Below are 15,815 nucleotides of genomic sequence, written 5' to 3'. Positions count from 1 at the left end.
AATAGGGGTGTACCAGGGCAGTGGTGCACACTTGTAATCCCAGCAGATCGGGAGGCTGAGATAGAAGGATCTTGAGTTCCAAGCCAGCCTCAGCAATGGCGAGGCACTTAGCAACTCAGTGAGACTCTCTCTCTAAATAAACTACAAAATAGGACTGGGGATGAGGCTCAGTGGTTGAGTGCCCTGAGTTCAATCCCTGGCACCAAAAAAAAAAAAAGAAAGAAAAGAAAAAGAAAGGTAATGGTGCCACTTGTTATCAATTTTGTGACATGGACACACTCAGGGTAAAGCTGCAATCACAACTTGGCTCTCACTGACCTGTGGCAGGGTCTTTGGAGGTTGTGGGTTGTGGATTACAGATGTTGAGCTATTTAGTCCATCCTTTGGGAACAGGATATTAGTGTAGCATCAACCCAGAGCCCCCAGTATGTGTGGCTAGCCCACAATCCCCATGAATCTGCTCATTTGCTTCCTATGTCCTCCTGAGTACCACTGGGAGAAAAGTCTTCAGAACTAAGAAACAACAAAACCCAAAGGGACTATGATTCTCTTTCCCTGTGTCTGTGCTGGGAAAAGATTTCACCATTTGGTTCTAACAGAAGGATAGCTGCGCAATGCTGCCAGGAGCTTCATAGGGTCCTTGCCACTTCTGAGACCCTGTTACACAGCCTAAAGATTCAAGTCAACAGGACGGGGGTTGTATCTCAGTGGTGGGGAGCTCACCTAGCGCATGTTGGGGGACACTGGGTTCGATCCTCAGCACCACTTAAAAAATAATAATAATAAATGGATTAAAGGTATTGAGTCCATCTATAATTAAAAAATAAAATAAAAAGATTCAAGGCAACTTCGATACTAGAACATCCTTGTCCAAAATGCCCTTGAGCACCTATTGACGGGTGATAATATATTAAAGATAAATCATTCTAGGCCTTTTTTTTTTTTTAATATTTATTTTTTAGTTTTCGGTGAACACAACATCTTTATTTTTTGTATGTGGTGCTGGGAATCGAACCCAGCACCCCATGCATGCCAGGTGAGCGCGTTACCACTTGAGCCACATCCCCAGCCCTAGGCCTTTTTTTTTTAACAAGACAGAATCTTGCTGTATTGCCCAGACTGGCCTTAAGTTTCCAGCTTATGTATTCATCTTGTCTTCGCTTCTTGAGTAGCTAGGGCTACATGCACATGCCACCATGCTCCATCAAAAGTCACTTCCTACCCCAAACCCCAAGGCCTGGTGCATGCTAAGCACATACCTTGCCACTATGTACACGCCCAGCCAAAATTCATTTATTCATTCACTCATTTATTTATTTTGATGCCAGGGATTAAAACCAGAGGTGCTTAACACTGAGCCACATCTCCAGCCCTTTTTTTTTTTTTTTTTTTGGTGTAGATGGACACAATATTTTTTCATTTATTTATTTATTTAAAGAGAGAGAATTTTTTAATATTTATTTTTTTAGTTTTGGCGGACACAACATCTTTGTTTATATGTGGTGCTGAGGATCGAACCCGGGCCACACGCATGCCAGGCGAGCACGCTACTGCTTGAGCCACATCCCCAGCCCATCATTTATTTATTTTTATGCAGTGCTAAGTATTGAACCCAGTGCCTCACATGTGCAAGGCAGGCACTCTACCACTGAGCTACAGCCCCCGCTTTTAATTTTTTATTTTGAGATAAAGTCCTGCTGAGTTATGTAGGCTCTCCCTAAGTTGCTGAGACTGGCCTTGAAATTGCAGTCCTCTTGGAGTTTTTTGTTTATTTGTTTGGTACTAGAGATTAAACCCAACATGCTTAACCAGTGAGCCACATTTCTCAGACCTTTTCGTATTTTTATTTGGAAACAGGGTCTCACTAGTTGCATAGAGCCTTGCTAAGTTCAAAACTTTGAACTCATGACCCTCCTGCCTCAGCCTCCCAAGCTGCTGGGATTATGGGCATGTGCCTGGCAAGATTTCTTACTTTTAATACCCTCTCACTATCAACTCCTAGCTTGGACTACATTTCCTCTTCTGAACAAGGAGATGAGCTCCCTTACTTGGGCAAAGTAAGGATATCAGAGCAGCGTGGTAGGAGGCAGGACTGGAGTCAGTGCCTCCCTTGGGACGCTTTCAGCTTCTCGTGTCTGCTCACTCCTAACTCTTCCCCTGCCCCCAGTGCTCGACTGCAGCCCCATCCTGTCCTCTTTCCAAGTGATCCTGCTGGAGCATATCATCATGTGCCGACTCGTCACAGGCCACAAGGCTACTGCACTACAGGAGGTAGGGCTGGGGGGGGACTACATGTGTGCACCCACACACACACACACACACATGCACTTATGGGTTGAAAAGGCCAAGGAGCAGGTGTTAGAGTTTGAGACCTGTAAATTTTCTCAATGTGTATTAGCAGGACATCCCATTGTGTCATCTCACTGTCACTCAGCAGTTTGTACTCTTGTACACACACTTGTCTGGAGAACTAATATGAAAACCCTCTCCCTATAACTTGCATACCCAGAAAATGTTGTTCATGATGTACAGGATTTTAGGGCTCCCCATAATGATGCTCATACTCCCATCCTGCTCCAGGGTTCATAATCTGCAATGCCCACCTTCCTAAGAAGGCTCTGGGGTAAAGGTACATTACAGGCAAGACATATGTTTTAACAGACAAAGAAGGTGGGTCACAGATAAGGGTCGCCATCCACAGGGAGTCAGAACCACATTTTGCCCTTATGGTGGGTACATCCTCTGGGACTCTGTTCCATTCTGGAAGCCAAGATGTAATCTTTCCTGTTATCTTTAGGGTTATTTTCCAGTGCTGCTCAGAAGCAGGTCCCAGGTTATGGGCCTGTAACCCTAATATGCTCCCTCCTACAGATCTCCCAGGTCTGCCAACTGTGCCAGCAATCTCCCCGACTCTTCTCCAACCATGCAGCACAGCTACACACACTGCTGGTAAGTACCCTCCAGGATATTAAACAATGCCCCAGCACCATCCTGATAGGATCTTGAACATTTCCAATAAAGTGCCCCATGACACCACCTCAGGCAATATCTGGAATGTTCCTAGTGAGCTTTGTTCTGTTGAGCATCTCCCTGAGTTTAGAGTTGCCTGAGGTCTGTCATGACAATAGCAAGTGCTTTACCTTTTTGCTTCTTCGTCAGGGTAGAGCCCTAATGCAGCTGGTTCATTTGAGTCACTTGTCACGGTTGCTGGGTGCAGCCATGGGAGCCCCCTGGGGACCACCCCATCACATCACCTTCTTCTTCCAGGGTTTGTACTGCGTCTCTGTCAACTGCATGGACAATGCGGAAGCACAGTTCACCACTGCCCTGCGGGTAAGGGGCCACCTCTTCCCTCCTCAGTGTGGGCAACATTTCTGTATAAGAAGTTGGGAGTAGTCTGTTTCAGTCAACTTTTTCGCTGCTGCAACTGAAAGACCCAACCTTCACAACTGTAGAGGAGGAAAGGTTTATTTGGGGGCTCACAGTTTCAGAGATCTGAGTCCATGGACAGCTGACTCCGTTCCTTGGATCTCAAGGTGAGGCAGGACATCATGGTGGAAGAGTGTGGCAGAGAGAAGCAGCTTACATGGTGATCAGGAAACAGAGAAGCTCCACTCTCCAGATACAAATATATACCCCCAAAGCCATGCCCCCAAGTCCCACTTCCTCTGGCCACACCCTACCACTTCAGTTACCATTCAGTTAATCCCTTTCAGAGGATTAATTCACCTATTGGGTTAAGGCTCTCATAACCCAATCATTTCTTCTCCTTTTCTTTTTTTAATATTTATTTCTTAATTTTACACAATACCTTTATTTTGTTTATTTATTTTTATGTGGTGCTGAGGATTGAACCCAGCTCCCATCGCACGTGCTAGGCGAGCGCTCTTCCACTGAGCCACAACCCCAGCCCTTCTGAACCTTCTTGAATTGTCTTGCATGTTTCAGAAAACTCTGGACCTCCTCAGTCTGCCAGAATCTTGTAGGCAGGATATGTGCTACTGGGTTCCCTCTTGCCTAGAGGCACTTGCCCAGCCCCACTGGGAGGCAGGGTCTGGGCACTGTTTGGGCTGTTTAGATTGGTTCCCAAGAAGAGCTAGGGACCACCCCTAGCCATCAGTACCATCTCTGGTCTCTGACACAACTTCACTCATCTTCCAGCCTTTTGGGGCCAGTAGCTCCCCCAGTGGAGAGCAGTCTCCCCAAGACCAGCTTGTGCCTGTCAGCATGCACTGACTACAACCCAGAGGTCACTAGCCATTGTGTAGATGGAGAGGCCACCTGAGTCTCAGTCCCGAGAGACAAACAGAAGATGTACCAAAATGCAACATGTACTGAGAAAGGGATCAGGGTGGTTTCTCTCTCTCTCTCTCTTCTTTTTTCTTTTTTTTTTTTTTTTTTTTTTTTTGTAAATGTCCCATAAAGTTAGTAAGGGATTTATAATGAAAAGAGTTAATGACTGTGCTATTCTTGGATATAGGAGGTCAGTGTCTGAAGTTGCGGGGGTGGGGGATGAAGTTTCCAAAATAGCCATGGAGCTTTCCAAAAGCTATGGAACTTTTGGGTGGCTGTGACCCCAAGTGGACCCTAGTATGACATAACAGCATATGACCTGGCTCCTTAATGTTCCTGTCTCCTATTCCAGCTCACCAACCACCAGGAGCTGTGGGCCTTCATAGTGACCAACCTGGCGAGTGTGTATATACGGGAAGGAAATAGACACCAAGAGGTAGTAGGTGACATGCTTCATGTTTGGTATCCTTTCTCTCAGTTCTCTTATTTGGGGTCTTATTTCTCTTATTTGGTTTCAGTAAACCCCAGGGTATTTACCTTTTGGCACGGGGATAGCTCCCATCCTGAGAGGCACACAGGCTGGACTAGTGGCTGTGGTTGGGGGAGGTCAGGTTTGGGACAAAAGCATTCCCAGAGATATGTAACACTTCTCACTGTTGAAAATGAACTATGCTTTATTAAATTCCATAGAAAAAATCCAATGTCTCATAGCCTAAGCTGTCTGCTTTAGAATTTCAGGCAGGCCTTAGGGCCCTGTCCTAAACAGTTGTATCTAGGGCAGTCATGTGTGCTTTGCCTATAGGGTGTCTCCATGCCCCAGCCTCAGCTGATCGAATCCCGAAGAGTCTGGTCATTCATTAGCTATTGAGTTGGGTGGAGGTGCCCAGGGCTATCCTCATAGGCCTAGTGCCCTCACATGGTCTTCCCAGACATTATTTACATGAGTTAGATTCCTCCCACCATCCCCCCCTTAACCCTACAATACAACCCACGCCTCTTATCCTTAAATCTTATATAGTCATTCCTAGGGTCCTCCTTCAAAGTGTCCCAGATTCTCTTCACTCCCACAGCCTTCGTTCTAGTTAAGGCTTGTCTGCAAAAAGAGCTGACCTCCCAGATTCTGGGTGGTTTATCAGGCTACAGGGAGCAGAAAGCCCAGCCCCAGCCACAGTAGCAGTCAGGAAGCAGCTAATAGGGTTGTCTGAGGGCCGGACGAGGGGTTGGAATATGACATAGAAGCCCCTGCTTGCCTGTTTTCTGCCCTACCTGGCTTCTAACGAATGTTTTCTGTCCATAGCTGTACAGTTTATTAGAGAGGATAAATCCAGACCACAGCTTTCCTGTCAGGTGAGCAGTTGCAGATGCCCCTTCCCAGGTTGTTTTAGGCCCTCTGCTCTTTGGGTAATGTGAGTTCTCTGGGACCCTAGACTGTCTCATTCATTCTGGCACCTCTATGCACCCCATCCTTCTAGATCGTCTGTATTGGAGGGCTCTTGGAGATCCCACACAAACATACTCCCTTTGAATAATCAGTTCTTTCACAAAAACCACCTGTAGGTGACACTGTGTTCTCCCCACAGCTCACATTGCCTCCGAGCAGCAGCTTTCTATGTGCGTGGGCTCTTCTCCTTCTTCCAGGGTCGCTACAATGAGGCCAAGTGAGTACAGAGCAGAAGTTGGTGGATGGACTGTATCCTCAGTTTATTCCTCTCCATCTCACAGCCTTGACCCAGGCCCCCACCAGACCCAGTGCTCTCTTTAGGCTGCCACTGCCTCTTCTCTAAAAGATGTCCCTACAGGGTGTCAATATCCATGTTCCCCTTGTGTAGACGATTTCTGCGAGAAACTCTGAAGATGTCCAACGCAGAGGACCTGAACCGACTCACAGCCTGCTCCCTTGTGCTCCTGGGCCACATCTTCTATGTGCTGGGGAACCACAGGGTGAGTTCCTGGCCTGGACCCAGGTTGGGGCTTGGACAGAATGGGGAAGCACCATCATATAGCACAATGTTCCCAATCCTATGACCTGGATGAGCACATTTTGTTAGACTGCATTGTACTGGCACCACTCCTAAAGCTATGAGGAGCTGAGTACTAGACCTGTGAGGCTGCCCTGAGCTGTCACAGGTAGTAGCAGTTTCCCTCTCCTATTTGTTGATGCCTCAGGGATGGACAGGCCTATTGCCAAAGAGATGCCTTCTCTCAACCAGACTTCTGTGGATTCTGTCTACCCAGCACACACTGTCCCTTGGGGCACAGTGAATACCTGGGGTGTACCTGCCACAAGCCAGCAGTCTTTGACAAGATTCCTGTATCTGAATGTTGCCTATTGTCACCCATGTGACCTCTTAGGACTTTTAATTTTTATTAAAGATATTTTCCCATTCTATAAAGTATGCTTGCCGGGTATGGTAGCACATGCCTGTAATCCCAACAATGCAGGAGGCCAAGGCAGGAAGATCACAAGTTCAAGGACAGTCTCAGCAACTTAGTGAGGCCTTAAGTAACTTAGGGACACCCTGTCTCAGAAAATAAAAAGAGCTGGGGAAATAGTGCCACGAGCACCCCCTTGGTTCATTCCCTGGTACCAAAAAAGAAGGAAAAGAAAATATGTTCATTGTAAAAAGCTGAGAGAACTAGGAGTGTAGGTCAGTGGTAGGGCATTTGCCTCTCATGTGTGAATCCCTGGGTTCAATCTCCCATAACACACCAAAAAAAATAATTAATGAATGAAAATCCTGAGAGGCAGAGGGGATAAAATTTGTCATCCACATCCAGCCATTTCCACTGCCTACCTCCTTGCCCCTCACAAGTTGGTTTGTTGGGGTTTCTGTTTATTTGTTTATTTTTGGTACCAGGAATGCTTAACCACTGAGCCACATCCCTAACCCTTTTTTTATATTGAGACCTTGTCTCTCTAAGTTGCTTAGGGTCTTGCTAAATTGCTAAGGCAGGATTTGAACTTGTGATCCTACTGCCTCAGCCTCCCAGGTTGCTGGGATTACAGGCGTGCGCCACCACAACCATCCCCTTTTTTTGTTTGTTAGGCTTTTTTGCAATTTTTTTTTTTTTATATTTATTTTTTAGTTTTTGGCGGACACAACATCTTTGTTTGTATGTGGTGCTGAGGATCGAACCTGGGCCGCACGCATGCCAGGCAGCGCGCTACCGCTTGAGCCACATCCCCAGCCCCTGCAATTTTTTTTTTTTTTTTAATCTCACCTGTCTTCATACCTATCAGAAGCTTTTTTTTTAAATGCTTTTTTAGATGTTGATGGATCTTTATTTTATTCATTTATTTATATATGGTGCTGAGAATCGAACTCAGTGCCTCACACATGCTAGGCAAGTGCTCTGCCACTGAGCCACAACACCAGCCTTTTTTTTTTTTTTTTTTTGATGGTTCTGAGGATGGAACCTAGGGCTCCACATCCACTAAATAAGCACTGTATCACTGAGCTATGCCTCCAGCCCTTTTTATATTTTATTTTGAGACAAGGTTTTGCTAAAGTTGTCCAGGTGGGCCTTCAACTTGTGATTCTCCTCCCTCAGCCTGAATTGCTGGGATTAGATGCATCTCCATACCCAGCTCACAGTGGGTATTCTTAAGGAGTTTGGTGCATCCCCCTCCGTAAAGCCATGAGGGAAGCCTTTGCCGAGGCCAGTGGGCCCTGCAACTTAGGTCTTAATGGTCCCATGGCCTCAACACTAGGGATGTTGCCACCCTGAAGGAGAACAAGCTATGGATTTGTTCTTGTGAGTGTAGCTGCACTCCTAGAACGTTCTCTCCACCTACCCCATAGCCTCTGAGTATAGTGAGGGTCGCATGTCCCCATTGAGCAGCGTAAGTGACCTTGGTGTGTCTTGAAGTGTTCAACTGAGGCCCTGCTGAGTGTTGCCATCCCACCTCAGGTCTCAGGATGGTGGCTGTGATTATCCCAACATAGCAGATGGAGAGATTCCGTTCACATAGCCCCAAACTACAGACTCAGGATTAGAACCCAGAGAGCATTGTTTCAGAAGCCACTTGAACTGGGCAGTATGGAGAAAGCAGCTCTTTAGCTGCAATTCTGACTGTGTCAAGTGACATAGAGTATCTGACAATTTATTGGGGAACCCACACACTGACCCCTATATGCCTGGGCCCATGTGGGGTAATGTAGAGCCTCCAGGGTCCTCAGACCTAGGTCCTGGCCTGGAATTCACAGTCAGACACAGCAAAGCCAGCTCTATGAGGTCAGGACTGTGGGTACCCAGGGAGGCATCAGCCTTAAGGACCTGAGTAGAAGTGCAGGATAAGAATGGTCAGGCGGGGCAGGGGGGGGGGTTGTGGCTCAGTGGTAGAGCGCTCTTCTAGCATGTGCAAGGCTCTGGGTTTGATCCTCAGCACCACATACAAACAAAGATGTTGTGTCCGCCGAAAACTAAAATATAAATATTAAAATTCTCTTTCTCAGGGCCGGGGATATGGCTCAAGCGGTAGCGTGCTCGCCTGGCATGCGTGCGGCCCGGGTTCGATCCTCAGCACCACATACAAACAAAGATGTTGTGTCCGCCAAAAACTAAAAAATAAATAAATACAAAAAGATAAAAAGGTATAAACACTGCATCTTTAAAAAAATAAAAAATAAAAAAAAATAAAATTCTCTTTCTCTCTCTCTCTCTAAAAAAAAAAACAAAACTGGTTTCTAGTTGGGTTCATTTACACATGCCTATAATCCCAGCAGCTCGGAAAGCTGAGGCAGGAGGATCCCAACTTCAAAGCCAGTCTCAGCAATTTAGCAAGAGCCTGTCTCAAAAAATATAAAAAGGGTGGTGATATACCTCAACAGTTAATACAGCATTTAATCCTTAATACCAAAATAAAAGAGTTTAATCCTTAGTACCAAAAAAAAAAGACTAATTTTTTTTTTTTTTTTTAGAGAGAGGAAATTTTTTTTTAAATATTTATTTTTTAGTTTTCAGCGGACACAACATCTTTGTTTGTATGTGATGCTGAGGATCAAACCCAGGCCGCACGCATGTCAGGCAAGCACGCTACCACTTGAGCCACATCCCCAGCCCCAAAAAAGACTGATTTCTATAAGGCCACCCCAAGCCAGCATCAGGAGCCTTGCCCAGGAGAGCTGAGGGAGGCCTGTTCTTTCTGTCAGCGGTCAGAGGACCCAAGTGTCCACAGACAACCCAGCCTGGCTATCATCCACTCACCAGTACCTCAGGCCTAGAGGAAAGCAGTTTTTTGCCATAATTGTTGAGTTTGCAAGAGAGTTTAGCTAAATTTTTCTTTTTAATTGTAGATGGACATAGTACCTTTATTTTATTTATTTATTTTTATGTGGTGCTGAGGATGGAACCCAGTGCTTCACACATGCTAGGCAAGCGCTATTACCACTGAGCTATAACCCCAGCCCCTTAGCTAAATTTTTAAAACCTTTCGGGCTTACCTGGAATTCATGTTCAAGGTGTACTCTGTGACAGTGTGGAGTTGATAGGCTTTTTTATCTTAAGATAGAATATCCCTACATAAGCTGGGTATGGTGGCACATGCCTGTAATCCCAGCAACTGGGCAGGAGGATCATAAGTTTGAAACCAGCCTCAGCAGTTTAGCAAGGCCCTAGTAATTTAGTGAAACCCTGTCTCAAAGTTTTTTTAAAAAAAGGGGGGAGTGGGGCTGGAGATGTGGTTTAGTGGTTAAGTGCCTCTGGGTTTAATCCCTGGTCTTCCAAAAAAAGAATATCCCAGCCCAAGTATCATCATATGAAAGCTGGGTCTTGGGGATTGAGATTTTTGTGGGTTTGTTTTTTTTTTTTTCCTATCTTTTTTTTTATTTGTTGTTTTTAGATGTACATGACATTAGAGTATATTTTGACGTATTATACATACATGGAAAATAATTTTCTATTCTTGTGGTTTTACATGATGTGGAGTTTCACTGGTTGTGTATTCATATATGACCATAGAGCAGTTATGTCTGATTCATTCTACTGCCTTTCCTATTCCCGTCTCCTCTGCCTTCCCTTCATTCCCCTTTGTCTAATCCACTGATATTCTTCCCTCCTCTCCTTATTGTGTGTTAGCATCTGCATATGGGATTGGGTTTGATGCTTTGTATGTCTTGGTATATGACACATATTCAATGGGCTGTTGGTAGCTGTTGCACAGGGAGTTCTCCCAGCCTCATCCTGAGACCATCAGCACTCAATCCTTAGCCAGACACCATGTAGGCTATGTAGTACAAGCCCATCCAGTAGTTCTAGGCCCTCATCATGGGGACAGGGACATGGCCCCTGATGGACTTCACAGGGCTCTTCCAGACTCATCATGGAGATATTGGGGCTCCTAAGTAGGCTCAACACTAGGTTATTACATAAAGAATTTTGAGTCAGAAGTCTCACACATCCTGGCACCCACAGAGCCCCACATATCTGCAGCAGCCTCTCTAAAACCCAGACTCCCGTGTCAAAGACAAACTTCCTGCTTGCCAACCGTCAGTGCTACTGGTGCAGCCCCTTGGGCAGGCTGCTGGCTGCCCTTCTAGGTTCAGGGATGCCTGAATGAGTCTCCCTTTCAAATCAGTTCTTACTGTGGGTTCAGAGCTGACTGGCCTCAGTATCTTTCTCCATTGGAAAGAAAGGCACACAGAGTGGCCTACTGTTGACTGTGCATGTATGAGGAAATGCATACACAGCCAGGAACAAAGGCAGTGTTATTTCTAAAATAGACAAGGAGTACTTCAGAGAAGGTCATTTTAGCTGGGCTCAGAGGTTAGAATAGGAGTTTGCCAGGCAGCAGCAAGAGCACAAACAGAGCAGGGTTTGGTAGGTGGGGCCCAGCTGTACCTGCCACCAGCCCCTCAGTCCCCCCTCAGCTGCTCTTCATTGACAGGAGAGTAATAACATGGTGGTGCCCGCCATGCAGCTGGCCAGCAAGATCCCGGACATGTCGGTGCAGCTGTGGTCATCGGCCCTGCTGAGAGGTGAGTACAGAAGCCACTCCTCCTCAACTCTGGCCTGGCCCTCCCTAGAGATAAGCACAGCTGATGAAGCCCTACTCATCTGCTCAGACCATGCCCCCAGATCTAGTATGAGTAGGGCACGCTTCTCCAGGGGACCCTGTTTGAGGGCAGTGTACCTGGGACAGTTTAAGGCATCAGCTAAATGCAGGGTCTTGTTTGGTCATCCTCCTCCTATGAGGATGGAACATGATCTCTGGTTGACTGATCAGGGATATGACCCGAGGCCCTCTTGGCCTTGGTTCTTTCCCTCTGAATGCAAACATTTGTCATCCCTGTCAGGTGGACCAGTCCTGGGTGCAGGGCAGGTGCTCAGCAGGTATCAGTCAGTGTGACTGCAGCACCTTACTTATATAGAGAGGAAACAGATTTTGAGACTCACCAAGGGTCCTGGGGGGAGGCTCAGGGCAGGTATTGGGTCACGTTTGAGCTTGCTGGGCCACAGATTGGGCATTGGGTGTCCTCTAGCAGGCTTTCACGTGCCCAAGGGCTGGCAAATAACTGGCCATCCAGCCTTTACCACCTGTCCAGCCCTGTCTACCCCATGAGTGAGGGTGGCACATGGGCTTTGATATCCCTGAATAGTTTTAGGATCTCAGATGACATGTGTCCCACCCTCAGACCTGAACAAAGCCTGCGGGAATGCCATGGATGCCCACGAAGCTGCCCAGATGCATCAGAACTTCTCACAGCAGCTGCTCCAAGACCACATTGAGGCCTGCAGCCTCCCTGAGCACAACCTCATCACGGTGCGGACACAAGGGAGGGCTAAAGGTGGAGGGCCCCTCGGGCAGGCTCACCCACCTGGGGGAGGAAAGGGCGTGTGTGGCTGTTTTTCCTTTCACTGTCATAAGCTCTAACTCAGTCAGGAGACGCCTCTGATGAGGGAGACTGCCATGGGCACCCACTCCCCAGGGAGTGATGCAGGGAGCCCACAGACTCGGGTGTGGAGGACAGGGGTCCTGGCTAGGTGATCAGCTCTAGGGAACTGCATTCCAGGCTCTCCCTAGGAAGATTCTGTGGCACCTCACCCACCTGTGTCCTCTCCTTCCTACAGTGGACAGATGGCCCACCCCCCGTGCAGTTCCAAGCTCAGAATGGACCCAACACCAGCCTGGCCAGCCTCCTGTGAGGCCCCTGGAGGGGACTTCCCAGCTCCTTGGGCCTCTGTGGGGCCCTGTGTCCCCAACTTCCACCCAGATGGCAGTTGAGCTCTCCTGGAGGCATGCTCACTTGGGTTTCCCAGGTTTCTTCCCCAACTGTCTCTAAGAGCTTCCTAGTCCTGGGGAGTGTGTGGGCCAGTTCCTGCCCTCCTAAAAGGGACAGCTGGCCAGCCCTGCCTTGTGCCAGGAGCCCCTGGTGCTAAGGCTCACAGGTGGGATGTTGGAACTGACTTTCTAGAGCCATCCTTAAAAGTGGACTTCAACTACCAGGCCTGCTTCCACATCTGAGTCACACACCTGCGGAGAGTGTCTGGTTGGGGAATGGGGCACAGACCCCAGCCAGCTCCTGATCCCATGTGCCAGGATGGGCAGTACCTCGGGGTCATCGCCTTGATGCTGGGCAGGGGCTGAAGTGTGTCATCTTCTCTCAAAGCACCTTCCAGAGCCCAGAGGCAAGACACCAGTTTCTGGCCCTATTTCAGAGGGAAGAAGCAATGGCCCACATATGGGACAAAGCACAAATCGCAGTGCTTCTCCCAGCTTGCCTTTCTCTCCGGCATCTATTGCTCTGACAGCCGGGGCCTATAGTCAGGGGCCTTCAGGGACCTGAGAACTCAGCTTCCAATCATCTGCACCTTGACTGGAGTCACCCCCACACCTTGTGGCGTGTGCTCGTGTGTGTGTGTGTGTGTGTGTGTGTGTGTGTACGTGTGAGAGAGATTCTCAAAGCTGAGACCCCTGCATTTCCCCTGTTGTGTTGCTGTGGAGAAGCAGTAAGCAGGGGAGAGGGGTGCTTGCCCAGATTTGAGACCACCTCTTGAGCCCAATTCAGGTGTGGGGCAGAAGCTTCCCCTCACACGGGTCAGAGAGGTCTTCTTCCTGGCAGCTCTGTGGCCTTTTCTGCAGAGGAATTTGTGGACAGCGGCTCAGCCTCGTAACCCCACCCTCATCCCCACTGGGCCCTGGGGGATGGCACTGAAGCCTCTTCCTGAGCCAAACCCAGACAGCAGTGCTTGGGTTTATGCTCTTTTCTTTGATAATCAGGAAGGTGCCCCAGTGTTTGGTGGCACTGGGAATGGTGGTAGCAGGCACAAAGATAACTGCCCCCCTCCGGCTTTCAGCACCTGGGAGCATCTTCCTGCCATGGGATGGTGGGCTTCCAGGTCTTATCACCCTTGCTTCATGAAGACAGCTTACAGCATTGGTATCTGGCTGAAGGGACATTAGATTATTCAGGGCTCCGAGGCCTTGGCATGCCTTGGCTACAGGCAGGTCATCAATAGCCCCCTCACTTGCTGGGCCACCACCCACAGCCAGGCTGCTCTCTAGGTCAGAGGCAAAGCTGATCAGAGCAACAGGGCTGGTGGGGGGTGTCCTGAGAGGACCTTCCATCCCTGAGTTACCAGAAGGAGCCTTGTGCCTCCCAGTGATGCCAGTAGAAGAAGGTATGGCACTGGCCAACAAGATGTCCCTGTCTTGTCTTCCTCCCAAGCTGTGGCCTCTATTAAGCTCTACCATGATGGATCCCCCTATAGGTGACCCTCAGGTCCTCCCCTGAGATGGAAATGGAACTCTCCCATCTCCATGACCTACTCCTGCTGCCTTGGACCCCACACTGTCCCCCTCTTCAGACCTGCATTCACTGTAATCAATGTTGTACATCATGTTTGTCTCTGCCTATTTATTTAAGTCTGTTTTGCTTCTAGGGCATTTTGTATGTAGAGCAGTTGAAATGAGAACCTCAAAATTTAACATCTGGCCTGATGTTAAAACGCTTTTAGTGACTATCCTGTTACGTATGTATATGTAAAGTTAAGGATAAGGTCTTAAGTTTACAATTAAAAACTTCTGTACTCGATATTTGATGTTCACTCAAGCGCTATGGAAGCCAAATTGTGTGTGTGTGTGTGTGTGCGCGCGCGCGCGCGCGCGCTTTTGGGTGTGTGAGCATGCACACATGCAGCACAAGTATGTGCAAATTTAAAACCTCATCTTCACAGCAGCACCTTTCTGTCACATACAGCTTTTGATAAGTACCTTCCTATGAGTCAAAAGTCAGTTTCTATTTTAGTCATAAAAATGGAAGGCAGCTGGGCACGGTGACACATGCCTGTAATCCCAGGGACTCAAAGGGGCTGAGGTGGGAGGATTGCAAGTTTGAGGCCAGCCTCAGCAGTTAACAAGACCTGTCTCAAAAAAAATGGCTGGGGATATAGCATAGTGGTAGAGCATGCTTGGGTTCAACCTGCAATAACCCTCAAGGAGATATGGCCTTCAGTGTCCTATGGCTGAGTATTCAGAAAGAAATGGAAACTCCAGATGGGGCAAAGGGGCTAGCAGAAAGATTCTGTTAGCAGGTAGCCTGCTGAAAGCTGGTTAGATCATGTCACCGCCCACCCTGCAGGTTGGTGGGCAGGAAGGGAAACCCATGTGTTCCCTCACAGATAGATACACAGCTGTCACCTGCTGGTAAGGTGAGGGTCTTCTTGGGACCTGCACTCGACCCTGCTTATTGAGAACACAGGCAGGGAAGTCAGAAATGCTGTCCAGTGTGATGGGTAAATTTGTTGGTTACGTCGTCTCTTTTGCTAAGGTTTTGTAATAACTATGTTGGGCATAATGTCTTAATGGGTTTGTAATCTTAAGGTTTTAGCAGCCCATAACTTCAGCTGGTGCTTTTAATCAGGAATTTAAAAATTGTAAATACAAAACATTGTTTAAAAGAAATAACCACAGAACATAGCTTCCTGTAGATTTCTTTTCCTGTGTATTCAAAGTAAAATAATTTACAGGCTGTCACTTGTCTTGTCTTTGTTCTATCAGCCCCTCCTGGTGCCATCCCAGAGATGGGCTGTTGCCCTTACTCCATGGCCAACTGGGCCCCTATGTGTTAGGGATTGCAGGGTCTTAAGCTAAAGGTGCAGGAATGCAGAATCAAACCCCAAAAAATTCTTTTTTTTCTTTTTTTTATTAATATTTTTTACGCCTTTATTTTATTTGTTTATTTTTATGTGGTGCTGAGGATCGAACCCAGGGCCTCACACGTGCTAGGCGAGTGCTCTACCACTAAGCCACAACCCCTCTCCTCAAACCCAATTCTTGATGGGAGCTTGGGTCTTTGTCCCCCTTTATTGATGATGTTCCTCTGGTCCAGATCCACCTAGAAGGGAGGGAACACCTGCTAAACTAGCATACAAGGCCCATTTCCCTCCCTCTTACTTTTGTCTTGCTGTTCCCTGCTGTGCATAGACAGACTTTCTCATACTCTGCTGTCCATTCTTAGACATGTGCCTGTGGTGGTTTTTTCTGTCTATGGAGGTGAAATTCACATAATGTGAACTTAACC

General features: G+C 47.6%; 1 protein-coding gene across 3 annotated transcripts in view; it reads left to right on the top strand.

The window, feature by feature from the left end:
• The window catches only part of Mau2 (MAU2 sister chromatid cohesion factor), a 36,076-nt gene extending 20,808 nt beyond the window's left edge, over positions 1 to 15,268 (top strand). The window contains exons 10-19 of one of the 3 annotated variants that reach the window (XM_046436811.2): positions 2,168 to 2,271; positions 2,872 to 2,949; positions 3,268 to 3,333; positions 4,646 to 4,729; positions 5,591 to 5,640; positions 5,874 to 5,951; positions 6,123 to 6,234; positions 11,180 to 11,270; positions 11,928 to 12,055; positions 12,364 to 15,268. In XM_046436811.2, coding sequence (XP_046292767.1) covers positions 2,168 to 2,271; positions 2,872 to 2,949; positions 3,268 to 3,333; positions 4,646 to 4,729; positions 5,591 to 5,640; positions 5,874 to 5,951; positions 6,123 to 6,234; positions 11,180 to 11,270; positions 11,928 to 12,055; positions 12,364 to 12,438 — 866 coding nt within the window. In that variant the 3' untranslated portion in view covers positions 12,439 to 15,268. Of the gene's footprint in view, positions 1 to 2,167; positions 2,272 to 2,871; positions 2,950 to 3,267; positions 3,334 to 4,645; positions 4,733 to 5,590; positions 5,641 to 5,873; positions 5,952 to 6,122; positions 6,235 to 11,179; positions 11,271 to 11,927; positions 12,056 to 12,363 lie in introns of all 3 variants that reach the window. The other 2 variants (XM_046436812.2, XM_046436810.2) reach the window with 2 other exon arrangements.
• Positions 15,269 to 15,815: the final 547 nt, after the last annotated feature.

The sequence above is a fragment of the Marmota monax genome, unplaced genomic scaffold (genome assembly GCF_021218885.2).
Source record: "Marmota monax isolate L192 unplaced genomic scaffold, Marmota_monax_Labrador192_F-V1.1 WCK01_AAM20220418_F8-fsc00021, whole genome shotgun sequence".
NCBI classification, from domain to species: Eukaryota; Metazoa; Chordata; class Mammalia; order Rodentia; family Sciuridae; genus Marmota; species Marmota monax.
Note: the sequence above shows the minus strand (reverse complement) of the source record. Positions and strands in the feature narration are given on the sequence as shown.